At 41.3% G+C, this 18,532-nt stretch overlaps 1 protein-coding gene across 2 annotated transcripts in view; it reads right to left on the bottom strand.

Moving 5' to 3' along the window:
- The window catches only part of PTPRK (protein tyrosine phosphatase receptor type K), a 378,847-nt gene extending 360,592 nt beyond the window's left edge, over positions 1 to 18,255 (bottom strand). For both annotated transcript variants that reach the window (XM_059842131.1, XM_059842132.1), the window contains exon 1: positions 17,858 to 18,255. In XM_059842131.1, the coding sequence (XP_059698114.1) occupies positions 17,858 to 17,969 (112 nt within the window). In that variant the 5' untranslated portion in view covers positions 17,970 to 18,255. The remainder of the gene's footprint in view (positions 1 to 17,857) is intronic.
- Between the last annotated feature and the right edge of the window lie 277 nt (positions 18,256 to 18,532).

Raw genomic sequence — 18,532 nt, 5'->3', positions numbered from 1 at the left:
TGAGTTTGAGGGTTTGGGAGGGAGGGCATGTTTTCCTTGGTAAGCAGAAGCTTGTTTCTTGGTTTTTAACCATCAGAAGGTTGCCAGTAACAACTTCAGAGCGCACAGCTTCAAGCAGACTTAAACTAATCCCTTCCAGAATCTGCCGGCACAGCGTGCTCGCTGCCCGAGCTCCCGCTGGATTGCTTAAAGCAGCTGAAGGAGTTAAGTCCCCTCTTTGCTAAGCAGAAGCACAGCTCCCTTGGCAGAAGTAAGGCCATCCACTGTGGTCACAAAAGGACTAAACACACTTCCCTCTCCATGATCTTCATGTTGGTTTCAAGCTCTGGCCCAGATTATTGGAGCAGACAGTCATGGATAACAATTTCTTAAATTGCCCCGAAACAGATCACTAAATACCTTGGGGACCTTAGCTATCTGAAGTATTTCTGAGGCTAAAGACAAGGTTTCTCAAAGAAAGCACTACACAAATGATAAATCAGTCTTGCTGACAGACCTTAATGCCATCCTTTAGTTAAGTGACTGCTGCTTGTTGGGGACACCCCTTCATACACATCGCCTTTTTGATAACTTTAAAAATAGCCTCGTACTAAAAGCTCTGCAGTCTACACAGCTCAACTTGAATAAGCACAATATATCATCTGAGTGCATGCTTCTCCTCATGTAAATTCATTGGAGAACCTGAAAAATGTACCTCCCTGATATACTGAGGAGAAAGGTTTAACAGGGCCTTCAGAGACTTCCCAAAAGAGAAGGATAAAACTGGGGCTCCACATTAAAAAACAGATTTGATTTTATCCTCAGCAGAGCAAGGAAGGGCTGAATCATGTACCTACCATATTTTAATCTTGACAAAAAAGTGCTTGTGTATCATAGGATGACACATTGGAACAATGAAAATTAGTCTAAATTATCTCTAAATTTGTTTTATTTCACTTTGAAAAACTTGTGTAGCCTCTCTTCCCAGAATTAGTCTACTTTAATCCAATTTACCATAATCCACTCCTAAGGTGAATTATACTAAACTGAATTTTAATACGACATTTTAATACGGAATGAAAGCAACCCACACAGAATTTTAACATGATTTAACTAAACTGTTTTAAATTAATTTTTAATTTGAATGTATTTGATTTGACCTTATTGTCATATATGGACACATCACCTTCAAACATGCTTTGAGAAATGATCTGACAACAGAGAGAAATTTATCTACAAACATTTCTTTGACAGGCAGAAAACTTCACATAATGTGTCCTGTGTGTTGGAAAGGGAGTGTTTCATTTCACCATCTCCTTTAAGAAGCCAAGGGTTAAACAGGCTTAAGGGGTTTTACCTCAGCAAGCATTGAATACAACTGTAAGATGCTTCTTTGGTGGAACAATGGAAATCACATGAAAGAACTTCCAGACACCCTCTTACTAGGAGAGATGTACTTTCCAAATAAGAGCAGCAAGAAGTCTAACTCCAAACCTTTGCTGTCTTCATGCTTGACGTGCAGGGTGAATCAAGTTTATAAATGAGTTTGCATGCAGAAGCATAAATCTTGCCCAACCCACAGAGTTACAGGTGGGGAAGAAAAGTAAAAAAAGCAAAGAAGTCTATGTGCTTCTGCAAACCCCTTGCTGGGTTATTTGTGAATGTATCATTTCACAAAAGTAAAAAAAAAAAAAAATCCAGTCTGAGTGCTCAAGAAGGAGCAAAGGTTATGAAAATGTCTCTCTGGAGCAGAGACCAACCAGCCATTCTGAGCACTTTCATTCTGAGCTGGAGCACTTTCAACCTGCATAGACCTGTTCCCACACCCCATGAAATTGCAGGCTACACTTCTCCTAGAATCAAAGAAGTGCTGCTTGTAAGACACCTCTGGAGGCCATCTAGGCCAAATACCCCCTTCAAAGTAGAATTATCACTAGGACTGTAACATCAGCCACAGCTTTGTCTAGCTGAGGACTGAAAGCCTCAGTGGACAGGGGTTGCCCTGGGCAGTCTGTTCTGCTCCACCACCCTCCTAAACATGAGCAAACTTTCATAGTGTTCAAGCTGAGCCTCCCAAGCTGCAATTTGTGTCTACTGCCCCTTGCTGTATTATTTGCTGCTATTAAAGAGATCATGTCTGTCATCTTCATAAACACCCTTCAAGTTTTTGCAACCTCCTGTTAAGATTATCCCCTTACTCTTCTTCATCTTGAGACTAAACAAGCCCCGCTCCCTTCAGGTGCCCCTTGGAGATCACACCATCTAGATCACACCATCCAGGCCCCAACCTCAGTAACTTCTCAACAGACTTCAGCTTCTCCACATCCTTCATGACTTGGGAGAAGAGACACAATTCCCAACAAAATACTCCAGACTTACCTCTCCAGCACTGAATAGTGGGGCACAGCAGCTTGCCACAATCTGCTGGCTACAATCCTCTCAGTACAGTTCAGCATGCCACTCACTTTGCTCAGAAAAACAAAAAATTTACTAAAAGCCCCACAGAAGCAAACAAACAAAAAAAAAACAAATTAAAAAAAAAAAAAATCCCCCACATGTATATCCAGCCAGCTATCAAGCACAAATCCCTTTCTTGCAGGGCATCACCCAGCCACTATCCAGCCTGTACCCACAGTATTCCTGCTGCCAAGACTGGCCCATGCACTGACGTTTTTGGTCCAGATGGCCTTCACAAGTCCATTCAAAATTAAATCATCAATCTGAAACTATTCTGGCTTGCAGAAATATCCCATGTGTCCTGAGTACCACAGCAGAAGAGACACCACGACTTTCTTTGTAAATTGTGCCATTTCAACAACAGACAGCCCCCAACAGAACCAGGAGCACTGGTCAGCCTCCATTAAAAAACTGGCATTGAAAACTGAATAAATGGTAGAGTAGATATTGTTACTATAACATGAATTACAATTATGCTTTTCTTTTGAGTGCCTGGTGAAACATACGCCTTTGATAGCTGACATCCACATGACTTCTAGCCAAAGCAAACCTATACACCTGAAAGATGTGATGCTAAAAACTGGAAATGCAGGTGAAGATTTGAAAATTTTTCTTCATCATCAATACACCCAGTGTGCAACGAAATATATCTCATATGGATTTGTAGTTTGAGATTACTAGTTTTATGTAGTTCCACTTCCCTGACTTGTGTGAAAACAGTCACTAGGAGAACTTAAAAAAAAAAAGGGGGGGGGGGGGGGCAAGTCAAGTGTTAAATACTGTATTTAACTGAACTGTTAAAAAACAAAATTCCACTGTTTTCTAACAAATATGCTATGAAAAGATTGCACTTCTCTCCTTCTAAAGGGCAATCTCATCTCAAACTCCATGCTTTTGGGAGCTGTTGCACTAACAGAGGTAGGGAAAAAGCTGTCTTGTATGTCAATAATGACATCAATCCCCCATTGCTTAATCAGATATCCGATCTGCTTATTAGTTACCATGTAAGAAAGAAGATTAAATATAAGAGTGAACTTGCCACAATATGCTTTGCAACATTAATAAAACATTCAATAATAGTTTTGTTGCTAAGTCTGCTAAAGTAAAATGTTCAAATGGCCTTGGAAGAATCTATTTGACAACAGAAGTCTCTGATAGAAAGGCTACTTCCTATCCAAGTCCTATAAGATGATCTGCTTGATATGGAGAATGAATGTTTATCTTCTTTGCAAATCACATTTTCCTTAGTCTGTGTGGTATTAATCTCCATGGGGGTGGACACCTCCAGGAAGGTGCAATGGTTCATCTCCTGGTTCTGGTCAATTCCTGTTTTAATCTAATTTCCAGGTCGCACTCTTCACACATAGTGAGATATTAAACTCTATAGGGGCAGACATCTCAGCTGGCCTTAGCACACAGCTTCCCTCCTTCTGGCCAATTCCAACGTAACTCTAATTTCCCATGATCTATATTCCATTTTCAAGTTTAATATATTCTGCTTCATTATTATCAACAAGTCTTCTCTCTCTCTCCCTCTCCCACCTCTTTTCAGAGTTTTTCACAGGAAAAACTACCCACTTGATCCCTTTTACTAACCATTTCCCTCAAAATCATTATGATGTTATTGCCAGGTTGAGATGTTTTTGGTGTCATTACCATCAATGCTACTTGCAAACACACTGACAATGCTTGCCTTATTAAGGACTAGCTCTCTCAGTGGGGTATAATTTTGCATAGCCTTGCTTCATATAAAATTTCACTTACCTGTTGCAGGATGGGATAACCCCACACCTAGGTAACAAACTCAGATATAAACTAGAATATAAGAAATTGAAGCAGAATGCCTTATTGTACACTCTCCAATTGACACTCTGTGTCCTAAATGAGGGGTGTAGGACAACAGAAATCACAGGAACATCATGAGGCAAAAGTATTTCAGGTCTCTCAAATATTAGTATCATAATGGGCACATATCATTACACAATCTCAGAGAGGAAAACAGAACCAGAGGTCTTTAGCCTGCATGATATCTGCCTCAAACATTTTGAGACCAATCTTGTCTCTTCCCAGCAAATATAAAGCATTGTTTGAATACAGTATTTAATTTCACTATCTAAACATGCTTTCAGTTTTCCCTGCCAGGTTAGCTTCATCACTAAATTAACACATCATCATCATCTTCATCTCTTATTTGTTCACCACTTGAGAAACCTACTAGCCAAACCTTTAAAACCACAACAGAGAGGCATGTTTATGAAAAGGGCAAGAGATGCAATTTCAGAAATATTGCTACTTTTTCAGAGCATGTTCTTCAATTTTTTGTCCCACTGATTTTTATATCCTCTCTAGCAGAAGGCCTGTCTAGTCTCTTCTTTTTTTTTTTTTTTTTTTTTTTTTTTTTTTCCTAAATAAGCTGTACCTGTATTGGGAAATAGGTTCAAAAGAGAAGGACAATAAATGACCTGATTGCCTCAATTACCATTAATTTATTTCTCAGGACAGCTGCTGTACATGTGAACTTCACCACCACAGTCAGGGATGAGCACACCACAAGCTCCACATCTGAAATGCTCCAACAATTCTCTGGGAAGTCTGATTCAAAGTTAGTAGACTATGTACCATGAGAGCCTCAGGAACCCAAGACACCAGAAAAAAGGACCCTAAAGGAGAAGACCACAAAATCTGAGGTAACCCTGCCTGGCTACACCACATGCAATGGTTCCAAGTGTCTCACTATCTCTAAGGCTTCAATTCAGCAACCAGCATCTATTACACTAAATTGCTTGTCAATGCAGATACAGCCATAGTCTGTCTAAGACACAGCAAAACAGAATTGCCCTGACAGGTACTAGTGTCACAGATAAAACTGGCAAGATCCTTCTAACTTCTTGCTGAAGCAGCTCATAAGATTCCAAGAGCAAAATACAGTGCAGAAAAGTGTGCAGACAACTTTACTCAAACATAACCTTACTTTGCCTTTGGAAATTTTCTTTTTACTGTTTCCATTCACAGACATTCGAGTAAAAAGCTTGAATTAAAAAAAGATATCTTCCTAGTTATCCAAGCCTTTAATTCAAAAGGTTTTGGAAAGCAAACTGAAATACACTTCAGAACATTTTTGCAAGGTTTAACGTCATTTAATTTTACCATGCATTTGCATTTTCATACATGGTCGTTATTGCTGTCTCTCTGTTAGGCTGCTGTCTTCTGCAGTCCATTAGCCAGTTTTCAAATGCTGATTACAGTCAGATTAAGAATCTCTTCTTTGCCCATGCATTTTATCTCCTGCTATTACAACATTTCATCATGCCAGAATCCGTAAATTGTGTCTGAGAACAAACTAGTCTGTCTGTTAGCTAAACTGATCAATCATATATGAAAGAAATCAAAAATACTCCAGGGACCTAGATGTATTTATATATTTTACCATGCATAAACACATTCATCAAACAGCCACTGGGTCCATTTATGAGCTATACATCAATTACTGAACATTTACATAGAAGATACAATCATTGGTAGTTTATCTTTTATACTGCTAAAGGCAAATCCTCTTAATTACAACTTATTTAGCCAGAAGTTTTTAATATGTGCAACTCTAATGTTCGTAATGTTGTTACAGTTTCTCTACTTTTTCCCGTAACAGATTACAGAAATCCTGAGGTTCAATCCCACACTTTTTCTAGATTGTGTTCTGAACTGCAAAAGTATAAGGAAATAGCAACTTCTCTGGGCCTAAACGTAGCAAAAGTAATCTTTTATAGAAGGACCCATTTTGCTTAAGTACTGAGACCACATAATGCCTGCTCTTTGTTAATTCTTATCCAAAGAAATGCAAATTTATTCAGATGCCTAATTACTGCAGTTGAGATATAGTAAACAAGCAGATAAGAGAGAATGTAAAAGAAGGACAGGAAGAATACTATGATAAACAATACACAGTCATCTTGGATGCAGAATGTCTCAAAAAAGGATTAGGAAATAAAAAGAAACCAGTTTTACCTGGATTCCTTCTTGACAGGGCCTTTTTAATATAGTATACAGGAAGATAAAGGTACCCTGATCTGGGAGTTTAAAAAACCCCACACCAATAAAACAAATCTAAGCAGACACCCGGAAGAAATTGGAGAATTATCAAGAAAGTCGGTAAAACCCCCTGCCTACCGATAATTCAGTCTTAACTAAGAAGGTATTCATCCCACAGGCAGGTAGGCTGGCTTTTTTTTCTGACCTCTTTCACCTGGCAAAACACTCAACGTACAGTATGAGCAGAGCTGTTTAGAATTTTATGTATTACTGCCCACAAACCTGTTAGTGTAACAGGATAATGATAAAATATGAGTTATTCCTAAAGTACCAAAAGCTGAAGAGCGGCAACAAGGATGGGCTTATCGTCCTTTCATTCTCAGTTCATGTTTTGTGTCTTCTAGAGAAAAAAAGGCATCTTCCTCATTCATGGCACAGTACTGAAGAAACTCATCAACTTCAAGATTTCTGCAATGGATTCACAAATCCCTTTTGCCCCTTCTTAATTTTACACGTTCTTCTTGAAATCTATTTTGTTTACACAGCTGAAATGCTGCCACCATCACAGGATTCAATCCTCAACCACAAGACACTAATTGAATGTGGAAAAACATGTAAGAGGACTTGGGATCTTTATGGTTAAAGGACTTATTTATTACAAAATTGTGATCCCAGTACTTAATGTTGTCCTCCAAAAAGTAGTGCACTAATGCCTCCCTTATATTTCACAAATCAAAGTAAGATTATGTTGTTTTCCCATTTTCAAAGTATTTTTCAAGGCAAGAAATTCTCCAAAGCTACTTTCCACTACAGCTTTGTTGCAAGCACTACACAAGCAGTGCCCAGGAAACAGCACTTGGTAAGAGCTTAACTAACTGTCTATTAGGTAATCAACATCACTACTGCTGTGCACTTCAAAAGTGAATAAAATTGCTATTTTATTAGGGAAATAAATAAACATTTACCAACTTCATTCAGCTGTGTGTCCTCTGGGGACTGACTAATATACAAACTTAGTAAATTTGAGCATTTTCTTTGGCTTTTGCTTCCACTTGCTAATGCTGGGTGTTTTTTTAGGTTTAGGTTCACAATGCAAATGCTTCACGTTTAAGTGCAGTGGGAGTTTTTTGTTGTTTTTTAATCACATATGCACTTCCACTAAAAGATAACTTTCTAATTCTTTCAATTTCTTCATCACAGAATAAGACTGGCCCATTAATTATTTAAGGGTACTTTTTACTTAATAGCTGTTTAAAGAGATGGATGGTCAAAATTATTTCCCAGAAACTCAAATTATCTAGTGCTTGTTTTCATTCCCATTTCCATGCTTAAGCAGAGAGAGATGTTTATGCTTAGCATCTGGATACTATCACTATGCAAGCAAAGCAATCCAACAGATTATTCCAGTATTCCTTGAGTCTGTAAATGTCATTATTAATCACTAATGCTACTCTTTCAGGTTCACAGCCTCGTCACATAGCCCATAAAGCTCAGACCAAGGATTTTAAAATACATGGTTTCTGTCAATCTGAAAGTAATGTACCGACTCCTCTCTTCTGAATGCTCATAAAGAACATCTGTGCAGTCTCACTAAACAAGAGCATAATCTTGCCCTTCCAAAATGCTGGTGATTTAACTCAGCTCCTTGATCAACATTTGACAGAAACACCAATAAATCACCAAAAGGATTGAGCATTTGGAGTATAAACCCAAAAAATACAGGTAAGTGAGCCAGAGGGAACAACCACCACCCCCAAAAAAGCTGTTTAGTATGTCCATTTCAATGCCTTTAAAACAACCTACAAACTACTGCATGGCAGACAGCAGGATACACAAACTGGCCAGGAACTCTCTCATCCCTGGAAAGAACTGCAGACCTGGAAGCACTTCATACCTTCAACATGACTCAGAAGGAGCTGTTAACCTACCCTACAGTACTTAACCAAGTCAGCATACAGGTATTTCAAATGAAAGAAGAAAGAAAGGGGAAAAAAAGGGGGGGTGGGGGGGAGGAAAAAACTACTGTGAATAACACACCACCTAGGAATGTAACACTTTCCCACTTATGTAAGAAGAATCAAAGCATTAAACCATTAAACTAACTTTATCAAAGGAAAAAGTAAAAAGTCAACCACAGTGGCTAATAACAGCATATAGAGTAAGTAACTACTAACAAAAGTGGTTGAAAAATATTAAAAGTTAAAACAAAAACCAATTTGATTAACAACTTCTCACTTCCAGGTTTCAGCCACCTCAGTCAGGAAAAAACCCCACCTTTAAATCTCTACATGCTGTGACATTACACCCATCTATTTAGCCTGTGTCTACCAGGAAAATTATAATCCCTTTCATTACCAAACTTCTTTTCAACTGATTCAGAAATCCAAATCATTACACGCTAAGGGTTTTGCTCTCACCTGGAAAATGTCTTTCCACCCTTACATATCTACTTACTTTCTTATAAGCAAGTAGAGCAATGACATGAAGGATTTTTTTTTGTGGAGGGGGTTGTGAATAGTTTGTCATGCTGTCTGAAAAGAAAGGTAGCAAGAAAGGAAAGCCAACCCCGCAGAGATTTACAAATGCAAAAAACTTAATATAAACAGACCTTTTGCACTAAATAAGACCACACACATGAAGTATTCATATGTTGAAGAGTTGGCAAGCCTGTGGAATGAGTTTGCTATTTCTAGTATATTCACAAATTGAGTCAGGACTGATTGCTGGTAAAAACTAACTGCAAAAAGAATATTTGTTTGGCTTTTCTGAATTGACTAAGGAAAAGACCACTTTATTACACTTCTTCTGTGCAAGAGTGGAAAGCCTTTTTTAACTGGAAATTTACTAGCCTGAAAAGTGAACATGGAATGCACCAAACAACGTTGTCACATCAACAAAGACAGATACAGCTGACCAAAGGAGCACACAAAAACTTCATGAAAAGTGATATTTATACTCAACTATTTATTTATACTGTTTATACTTCACCATTCTGAGTAAGGAATCTCATCTACCTTCCTTCACTTATGGCACAAAACTCTAACATTAAACTTCCAACAAAACCCAAGGAGGGCCAAGGAGATTTAAAAAAGGACAGGGAGGGGGCTGTTGCAAATGCGTGTTTAAGGTCACTTTAAGATTCACCCGCCTGGAGCCAGCTGCGAGAGGTAGGAGGGGGATGCACCACCACAGGGCCTAAGAGAACAGTGGGGAAAATGGCATTCCACTTCTTTCTTCAGGTATAGGGGAAAGGATTATGGGACTGACTTATAGTAATTGTTTTTTTAACATTTTTTTTAAATCAACACCATTATCTTCTCTGGAAAACTTATGACAAATAGCACTGAAGTTAACACAACAATGTTTTGGTATGTACTGTCTACCTAAAATGCATCTGATACTCAGATCTGAGGGTACTAATTGGAGAGATACCTGAAAAAGGTATATTCTCCATCTATAAAAATGCATTTCTTCTAAGGAATCAGAAGTTGAACAAAATATAAGACTGCCTTTGGTATTTTTATAAGAAATCATCCCTTTAAAGCATTTTAAATAGAGTGATGGCAGTCAGCACTGACAACTTAGTCAAGAACTCAGTCACATTTCTTCAGCACTCTCATGGCTGATAAGTGCTTTCACATTTACAAAGAGGCAAATAGGGTGACACTGGGAGAACCAAGACAACTTGGTTTGATCTTACTCCAGCCTAATACCACAGAGATATGATACAGATAAAATGGAGTGTCAAAATATAAAATCAGAGCATTTTTCTAATTAATAGCAACAGGTCTACTCTCTGCCAGATCTTGTAATTTTAATTTTTCACTGTAGTGAAGAAGACAAAAGCAGTCTAAAATTTCAGTGCTTCAATAGACTTTTCTTTTTTACTTAAAGCCATAAATCATTTAAAACCAGCAAATATCATAAACCATACTGCAGGACTCACAAAGAAACACAACTTCTTTTTGGAAATAGTAATACAAAAAATAATTCAATAAGTCAGTTATCCAGTCAAAAATTTAACACTGAGCAGTTCTGAACTCATTTGAACTACAGCCACAATTATTTTTCATAGTATTTTTCTCTTCTGGTTAATATTCATCAGTCATTTTTACTGTTACAGAGCAAGTGTTTACACACAAAAGAAAGTATACAACTCCACCTCAAAATAAATTGAGTAACCAGTGTGTAATAATTAGAATGAACATACCATAACTTAATTGCAACAGAACTTGGGTTTAAAGTATTCAACAGTGTCTCATAAGACAGTAGAATTAATTTTATGACATGGGAGTTGAGAAATGGCCTCTTTTGCTACTCAATTAATAAACATAATCACATGTTTTCAGTAAGTGGCAACAGAAGTAGATGATTTTCTGACAAACTGAAAGGTCTAATGTTTCATACACTAGCTAACAAAAATAACCTCATATTACTTTAGTGCTAGGTAAGGAATTGAATTTTTTCACAGCACCAATCCTCAAGAAATTAAATCCCTGAAATCTTTTACTTAAAATGCAAACACAACTATCAACTACATGGCTTCCTAGTTAGAGTAGACTAAGTGACTCAAAACTACAAAGTTGGTATGCACTACAGGTGACTGCAGCTGGGTAGTTTGCATAGTTTTAAATTACTGGTTTAAAGACAGCTGTAGGCAAGGCTTACCAGGAAGTAGCACAAGGCAATGACCTTTCTGACCTACAAAATTATGTGTAGAAGGATTTTATGCTCAGCCAGATGATACAAAATTGTCACCAACGCCATTTACCGCTGCCCAGCTGGCTCACTCTGGCCTTTAAAAACCATGGCCATTTTTCCCTTTCAACACACATTCACATCTCATGAGCAATCCTATCTAAAAACCCCAGAGGATGGCTAAGGACAGATCACGCATGGAAATATGTGAAATCACAGATAGCAGCTTTAAACCAGTTCCTGCTGTGCCCCAAAATGGGTGTCACAACATCTCCTAATTCTAGCCATGTAGCTAGGTGTCACCTCCACCAACTCCTCTATTGCTTGACATCACAATTGGTCTCTACTAAGTGCTATGAATAGGCCACTCCTTGTTTACACAATTGTATAATAAATGCTTTAGCTATGTATTATAAGAAAAGATCACTTTTAAGCCCAGTTCACTCAAAACTGCATGTCAGAAACACTAGCATAACACTGCCATCAGTTGGTGTGCAGTCAGCCAGAGCACAGCCTCAAACACCTTCAGCCAGCCTAACTCCTCCAGCTCCAGAGCGAGCACCAAGCCTCTCTTCCCACCTCAATCCATGTCCTCCTGCCTGTTATTTGTACTTCCCTGGGTGGATGAAGTGCTGGCACGGTGAGCAGAGTGTAGATCCGGTGTGACTCAAACCAGTGCCAGGTTCACCTCACATGAGCTGCACATTACAGCTGTGATGGCAGCTGTCAAACCCAGCCTTCCCACCATCAGCCCCATCCTCCCTTATGTCAGGTTTAGGTGGCTGCACAACTGCCAGTGAACTAATGGGAAACTAATCCCAAGCCCCATCTTCCTTTCAAGGAGATTCACAGAAAGCTAAACCAGCTCATCCACAGGCCACTTGTGCAGCCAGACCTAGCACAGCCAAAGACCAAGAGCCACTCTAGTGATAGAAATGCCCCCCACTGTGGCAGCAGTAATTTAAATTAGCTTAATAGCATAGGCAGATTGCAAATGAAGCTTCAAATCAGAGCGCACACTTCTGGGAGCAGAACTACAAAGGCATCTTTCCATGACAGTCATAAGCTACGGCAGGTAGGATTCCATCAGCACCTGAAAACACAAGGTATGTCCTAATTAACTCAGCTAAGAGAACTGAAGTAGTTTTTTTGGAAGCTTCCTATTACACGTTCAACAGGATCAGTGTTGCAAAAGGAAGAGTAGAGATTTCACCAAAACAGTTGCTGACACTCAGTCACATACCAGCACCTGAGAGGTGACATGACCTGGAGGACTGAATGACTGGATAGGGATCATAAAGACTCGAGAGCAAGAAGCAACACTACAGCAGTGCTGCAGATCTCTTTGCATGTTAATCCAGATACTGCCAATCTTTACGTGTAAGAGGATAAACTCCTTTAAACTCACTTGTATTAACAAGAGCATATGAAGAAAGAGAAAAGAGGAAAACCACAGTGGTAAGCATTAAACTCTCCCAAACATTCAACATGAGGTCACAGGTTCTTCAAAAGCCTGGCTCAAAACCTCTCTTTCCTCCAAAATGCTGGTTAAAGACTCCCTCCTTCCCAAGGGTCCTGCTGTCCACTGGCACAGCCCCTCCACAGACTATCATTTAATGCAATATCTCAGCTCTTCAGTAATTAAATAGTTCCATAAAAGTGTCAGCTCACAACCAGGAGTGAGACAAATGGTCAAAAAAGCCAAGCAAATGACAGGAATGATCACACTACAGATAGGGAACAGAAATCATTATTAAGCACTATATAAATCCATCAGGCAGCTGTCTCATACATGCTCTGAGCAATGTAGAACTGGCACAGAAAAAGAAGGCTGATAAAGGATAAAAGGAAGATATGGAATGATAGCTTCACAGAAGGTGGCTACAACTGGACTTTTCTGCCTAGAAAAGGAATAGTTGAAATAGAGCAGAAAAACCCTGTGTGGAATGAAGGAAGGAAAATGGGAGGAATTATTCATATTATATTCATACAAGAGCTAGAATATATGAAATACAACAAGCTATTTCAAAAAACAAAGGACCACAGTTTTTTCCACACAACTTATAGATTCCTTGCCACAAAGCAAGATAAATGCTAAAAGCAATACAGGCTGAAAATGTCATTAGGCACAATCATGGTTACATAGTCCACTTACAGAATAAAATACCATCACTCTGTCACTGTGGCAGCGACAGAAAGTACTAAGAGGAAGTCACTCACCTTGCCAAAAACCCCTCTCCCCAAATGCCCACCATCACAGATTGGATAATGGACAGGTGGACCTCTCACCTCATCATGTGCAGATTTCTTACCTCACCCCCCCCCCCCACTCTTGGGATTTTTAAATTTTTATTTATTATTCTAAGTAGATCCTAAATAAGAGCAAGACACCTTCCTTGTTTTAAGGTGCACTGTGTATATCACTACCACACTAATCAAGCAGTTCTGTGATTCTCTCTTCAGACAAAAGGGACTAATTGGGACTTCCAGGGTGATTGTGTTCTGGGTGCTTTCAATTTCACATGAATCAGTTCAGTTCTAATTAGAAAATTTATATCTATTGTATAATTTGGCACCTGAAAATACAGATAGACAAGTGATCTGTGAACCCACAGTGCCATGGAAGGAGATTTCTATATAAAAGAGAAGAAAACATTTGAGAAGGAAGTGATGGAAGCAGGAAAATAATTTCACTTCTAATTTCACTCATTCTCCATGTAATTTGTCAATACATTTGAACAGCTTGATGGGAAATGAAAAAGCTACTGATAAGTTTCTTATACACGCATGCCTACCTGCACCAGTGTGTCTTGTATATCTTGCAGATATGCAACTTGTAGTACATTCAAGGTAAAATATGATTGAAGCATCTTTTGCTGTTCTGGCAGCAAAGAACTAATTTGAGTTTAATTATTTTAAAGTATTTTTAAATGTTTCAAAGAGCTCCCAGTTTCTTCTACTGCACAATTACAAACAATAGATATGACGGTTAAAATTTTCATATATTTCTCAGTAAGTATATTTAATGGGAAAAAAATCTATAAAACAAATAATATCTTCTACTTTATCATATTAAATTTCTGAGTAAGATGCACTCCCAAAGACAAACTATAACTATTTTATCAGGGGAAGGGGAAAAGATTAACTTAGAAATATTTACTGTTGCATGTTAACTTGTAACGCTAACTACTTCACATGCAAAAGTCTAACTATTCTAAAAAATGATTTGAACTCATAGAACATACAGTGCTTTTTATGTTTAACTGTCTCTATGGTCTTAAATATCACAGTTAAATAACTCCAGGTAAGCAGATGCATCTAGAGTTTTCATCCTCATATCTTTTATTTAGTAATTAAAAACCTCACACACTTGCACAGACACCATCAGAGGCAGTGCAATGCATATTTCTATCTGCAGTTGACAAGCCAGCAGCATTCTTCAAAAATTTTTTTAAATATTTTTTTCCCTTCAAATTTGAAAATATGCAAATTGCTAAAAATAAAAATTTTAAAAAATATATGTTTAAAGTGATTGAGTTGTGAAAACAAGCTGAACTTGTTCTTTATCGAACTGTAGGAGTTGCAGATGAAAGGAGGTGCTATATAAGGAATAGCTAGACTTCAACAGAGAACACGCTGCCAAAACATTTTGGCCTAGATTCTGACAGGCACGCACCCAAGTTGAAGGGTCATGGAAAGCAGCGGTGTAAAGAAACAATCTACAGAGACCAGAAAACATTACACTGCGGATTAGGGCTCTGGCTGGGGGAAAGGGAGCAGGGGAGGAGGGCAGAGAGGAGCTCCTGGGGGTTTTGTTTGCTTGGGGTTTTTTCGTTTGAAATCTGGGGAGAAAAACAAAAGATACAATGTCTCGATTATGCGCGAAGGGGGCGGAGAATATATACAAGCACAATTTCTAAGACAGCAACAAATTATAAAATGTATCTTGTTCTTTTTCCTAAGTTTCTGCAGCTCCTTCTCATTTGCTTTCACGGAATATATTAGAAGGAAGAACAGACGGCAAACTATCACACACAGTTCCTGAAGAAGGCCAACTTTCAAAAAATTCATACTCTGTAATTTGTTTAGACCCTTAACAAACATGTCCAAGTTTTAATGAAGAATTTTATGAAGAATGCTGGATCTTGCTATCGTTCATGCTCAGGAGTAGTACAGAGCATCATGAAAAGAAAATAAAAATCAAATTACAATGAGATAGAGATTTGTGAAAGGTCCAGACTGACTTAATACCTTCATTAATGACAGAGGAAAATTAACAGTTTTCAATTCTTGCAATTCAGAGGAGAAGAATATTAATAAAAAGGGAGCTGAGATTTAGCTAGGTTTAGTTTAACTTGGAAAAGCACAGGCTTTTCCAAGCCGTGCTGTGCATCCTCACCTCACATATTACAGTGAGGATGGTGGAAGGCAGTCAAAGAAAGATGACTGCAAAACAGTAAACATGTTAAACAATGGAGATGCACAAGTATAAAACAGATGCTCCAGTGTGCACCAAACGGAGAAACTTCTCATTGTAGGCTACAGAAAGGCTCTCACTGGGACAAGTGAGCTCAAACTTTTGTGTGTGCATCCACTAATACCAAAAGAAAAGAAGTTTCATCAACAGAATCACAAACACACACACACACTCCTGGGACTGGCTTAGAGTAAGTAATGAAACAAAGTTTGTGGTAGTTATTAAATTCAGTAGGGCATAGTTCTACTTGAGGGTATCAAATGTATTTAATAAGAGCGCAAGAACCATACCTTAAACCAAGCACAATGACAGAACCAGCTACTAGCAACTGTATTCCACTAAACCTTCAAAAAGGTCTGAGTGTCTCCAATTAACAAACCTCTGACTGGTGCAACACATCAGTATTCTTGATCCTTGTCAACAGAAACTTAAGTCTCTAGCTGCTGACATGCTATACACAGCAAAAAAAAAAAAAAAAAAAAACAAAAAAAAAAAACCTTGTGTTTCCTAGATACAATTGTTCAACTCCTTGACAAGCTTCACCTACTCTGGTCAGAAGGATATTGAACATTCTTTTCCACTTACCTAACACATACCCCACAGTACCAACCTGACTGCTTGCACTTGCAATTCAAAATGGGCTGCATGCCACGTTTTCAGCATAAAATACCACAGACCATATAAGTTATCAGAACTTCCTACTCTCCTTACACCAGTGAACAAGCTTATAAAAAATCTTTACGTAAGTGTTACCTTTGGTGTTAACAGTAGTCTGATGAGTTTGGAGTAAAGCAAAAATCACTGATCTAACTTAACTATGGTTTTGAATGAAAAGATATTACCCATGGGAATATTTTATTTCAGCTGTTCCTACAACATACCGGCTGTGTAGATGGTACATTTCCCTTCCCCTGGTAAAGGGCTCGCAGATGCTTACGTAATTTTACAATTCTGATAGAGAGACATTAAATTATACACACCAAAGTCAGACACAAGGATGGATGTAAGCTGCTCAGACCAGCACACCTTCAGCATATTTCTTAATCGATGACATTTCAAATGTCTCAACTAAAAACTAATTTGTAGGAGGACCAGGAGGAAAAGAAGAAAAGACTACACATCAGTCCTTTAAAGTCTCAAGAGTGTAGATACTTTTATTAACAGCAGTTTTCAAATCAGTATCGTATGATAAAGATCTCAAATGCCTGCCCAACCGATGCACCCGATGCAATTGCAAGTACTATTCAAACGAGGGGGGGAGGGAAGAAAGAAAAACGGGAGCCTTAAGTCTATTTCAGCCAGTCAGTTAGTCCCTGGTGCAATACTTCACGCCGCAAACAATAAGAGCACGTCCATGGCAAACGAAAGGTGCTTCGTAAACTACAGCGGAGCGGGTGAGGGTGACGGTCCGGCACACGAGTCCCCAGTGCCCCCCGCATCACCCCGGCACAGCACGGGAGATGCTGCCCCCTCTTCCAGAAGCGGCCGCTCCAGCCCCAGGCTCTCTGCCCCGAGGCTCAGCCGGGGCCAACAACTCACCACCGCGCCGGCCGCAGCTCCCACCGCCCGGCCCCGCGGGCTTTAATTCCGCAAAACCCCGTGGCGCTGGGCGGCCAGGGAGGAAGGGGAGAGAAATTCGCGGCTTTCACACAAAACAGACGCCGACCCTATCGGAGCTTTCCCTCCCGTTTCTCACCCACCACTCTTTTTTTAATGTTGGGAGGGGGGATCCCGGTGGCCGGCGGCAGCTCGTGTCTCCCCGCCCCACGCCTCGGGGCGAGGGGAGCGGCCGGGCTGCGCTCTCCGCGCCAGGCAGGGAAACGCCGGGAAAAGTTTGAGCGGGGGAAGGGGGCGACAACAGTTCCAACCCCGCCGGCACCTGGGAGGCTGGCCGGGGGAGAGAAGGAGGAGGAGGTGAGGAAGGGGAGTTTGTAAGGTGCCCAAAGCCCACGCTCTGCCCGCCCCTGCGAGCCCCGAGCCGGCAGCCTGCACACACGCTTTGGTCGCCCACCGCGCCCCGCAGAGCGGAGAGGTTGGCGGTGTAGGGCAGCCCCCCTGCAACCCCACCGCCGCTCCTCTGGCTGGAGCCGGGTCCCGGAGCATGCGGGACTTTCCCAACACTCTCCCCTTCCTTCCCCTCCCTTTCCCGGCAGGCAGCCCGGGCACGGCGCGACCCCGCCGCGCCGCCCGCCCGTACCTGGGCGCCGAGCAAGAACTCACCTGCCGAGAGCTGGGCCCGGGCCGCCCCGAGCAGGGCGGGCGAGCGGCCGGCCAGCAGGGCGAGCGCCGCCAGCAGCGGCAGCGAGGCGGCGGCGCCGGCCCCCCTGCCCATGCCGACTTGCGGAGAAGTTTCTGAAAGAGGCCGGTGCTGCCCCGGCCCGCGGCGGCGGGCGGAGCGCACCTCGACCGCCCCTCTCGCCGCGGCGCCTCGCCAGGAGAGCCCCGCGCCGAGGGGCGCCCGCTGGCCCCGGGGCCGCCCGCTGGGGCAGCCGTCTGCGGCGCGACGAGCGCGGCGGCGGCGGTGGCACCGATTCCCCTCGTACTCCGGAGTTACTTTGCTGCTGGGCGAGTGGGGCGGGAGGGAGGAGCCGAGCGCGCACGTCCAACCCCCGCTCCCCGGCACTTGGCACGGGGAATGTGGGACTCCGGCCCGCAGCCCGGCGCGGGCGCAGCGGCGCCCGGCAGCGCCTCCTGCTGCAGGCGCGGCGGCAGCACCGGCTCGGAGCGGCGCTGCGCGGATCGCCTCCGCTCGGATCGGCTTCCCCTGGCGCGGCGCGGCACGGCACGGCACGGCTTTCCCTGGCACAGTTAGGCTCGGCTCTTCTCCGCCCTCTCCGGCACGGCGCAGCCTGGCTCAGTGAGGCTCCGCTCGGCTCGGCTCAGCACGGCACAGGA

Source organism: Haemorhous mexicanus, chromosome 3 (genome assembly GCF_027477595.1).
Source record: "Haemorhous mexicanus isolate bHaeMex1 chromosome 3, bHaeMex1.pri, whole genome shotgun sequence".
Lineage (NCBI taxonomy): Eukaryota > Metazoa > Chordata > Aves > Passeriformes > Fringillidae > Haemorhous > Haemorhous mexicanus.
This window is presented reverse-complemented; position numbering and strand designations above follow the sequence as displayed.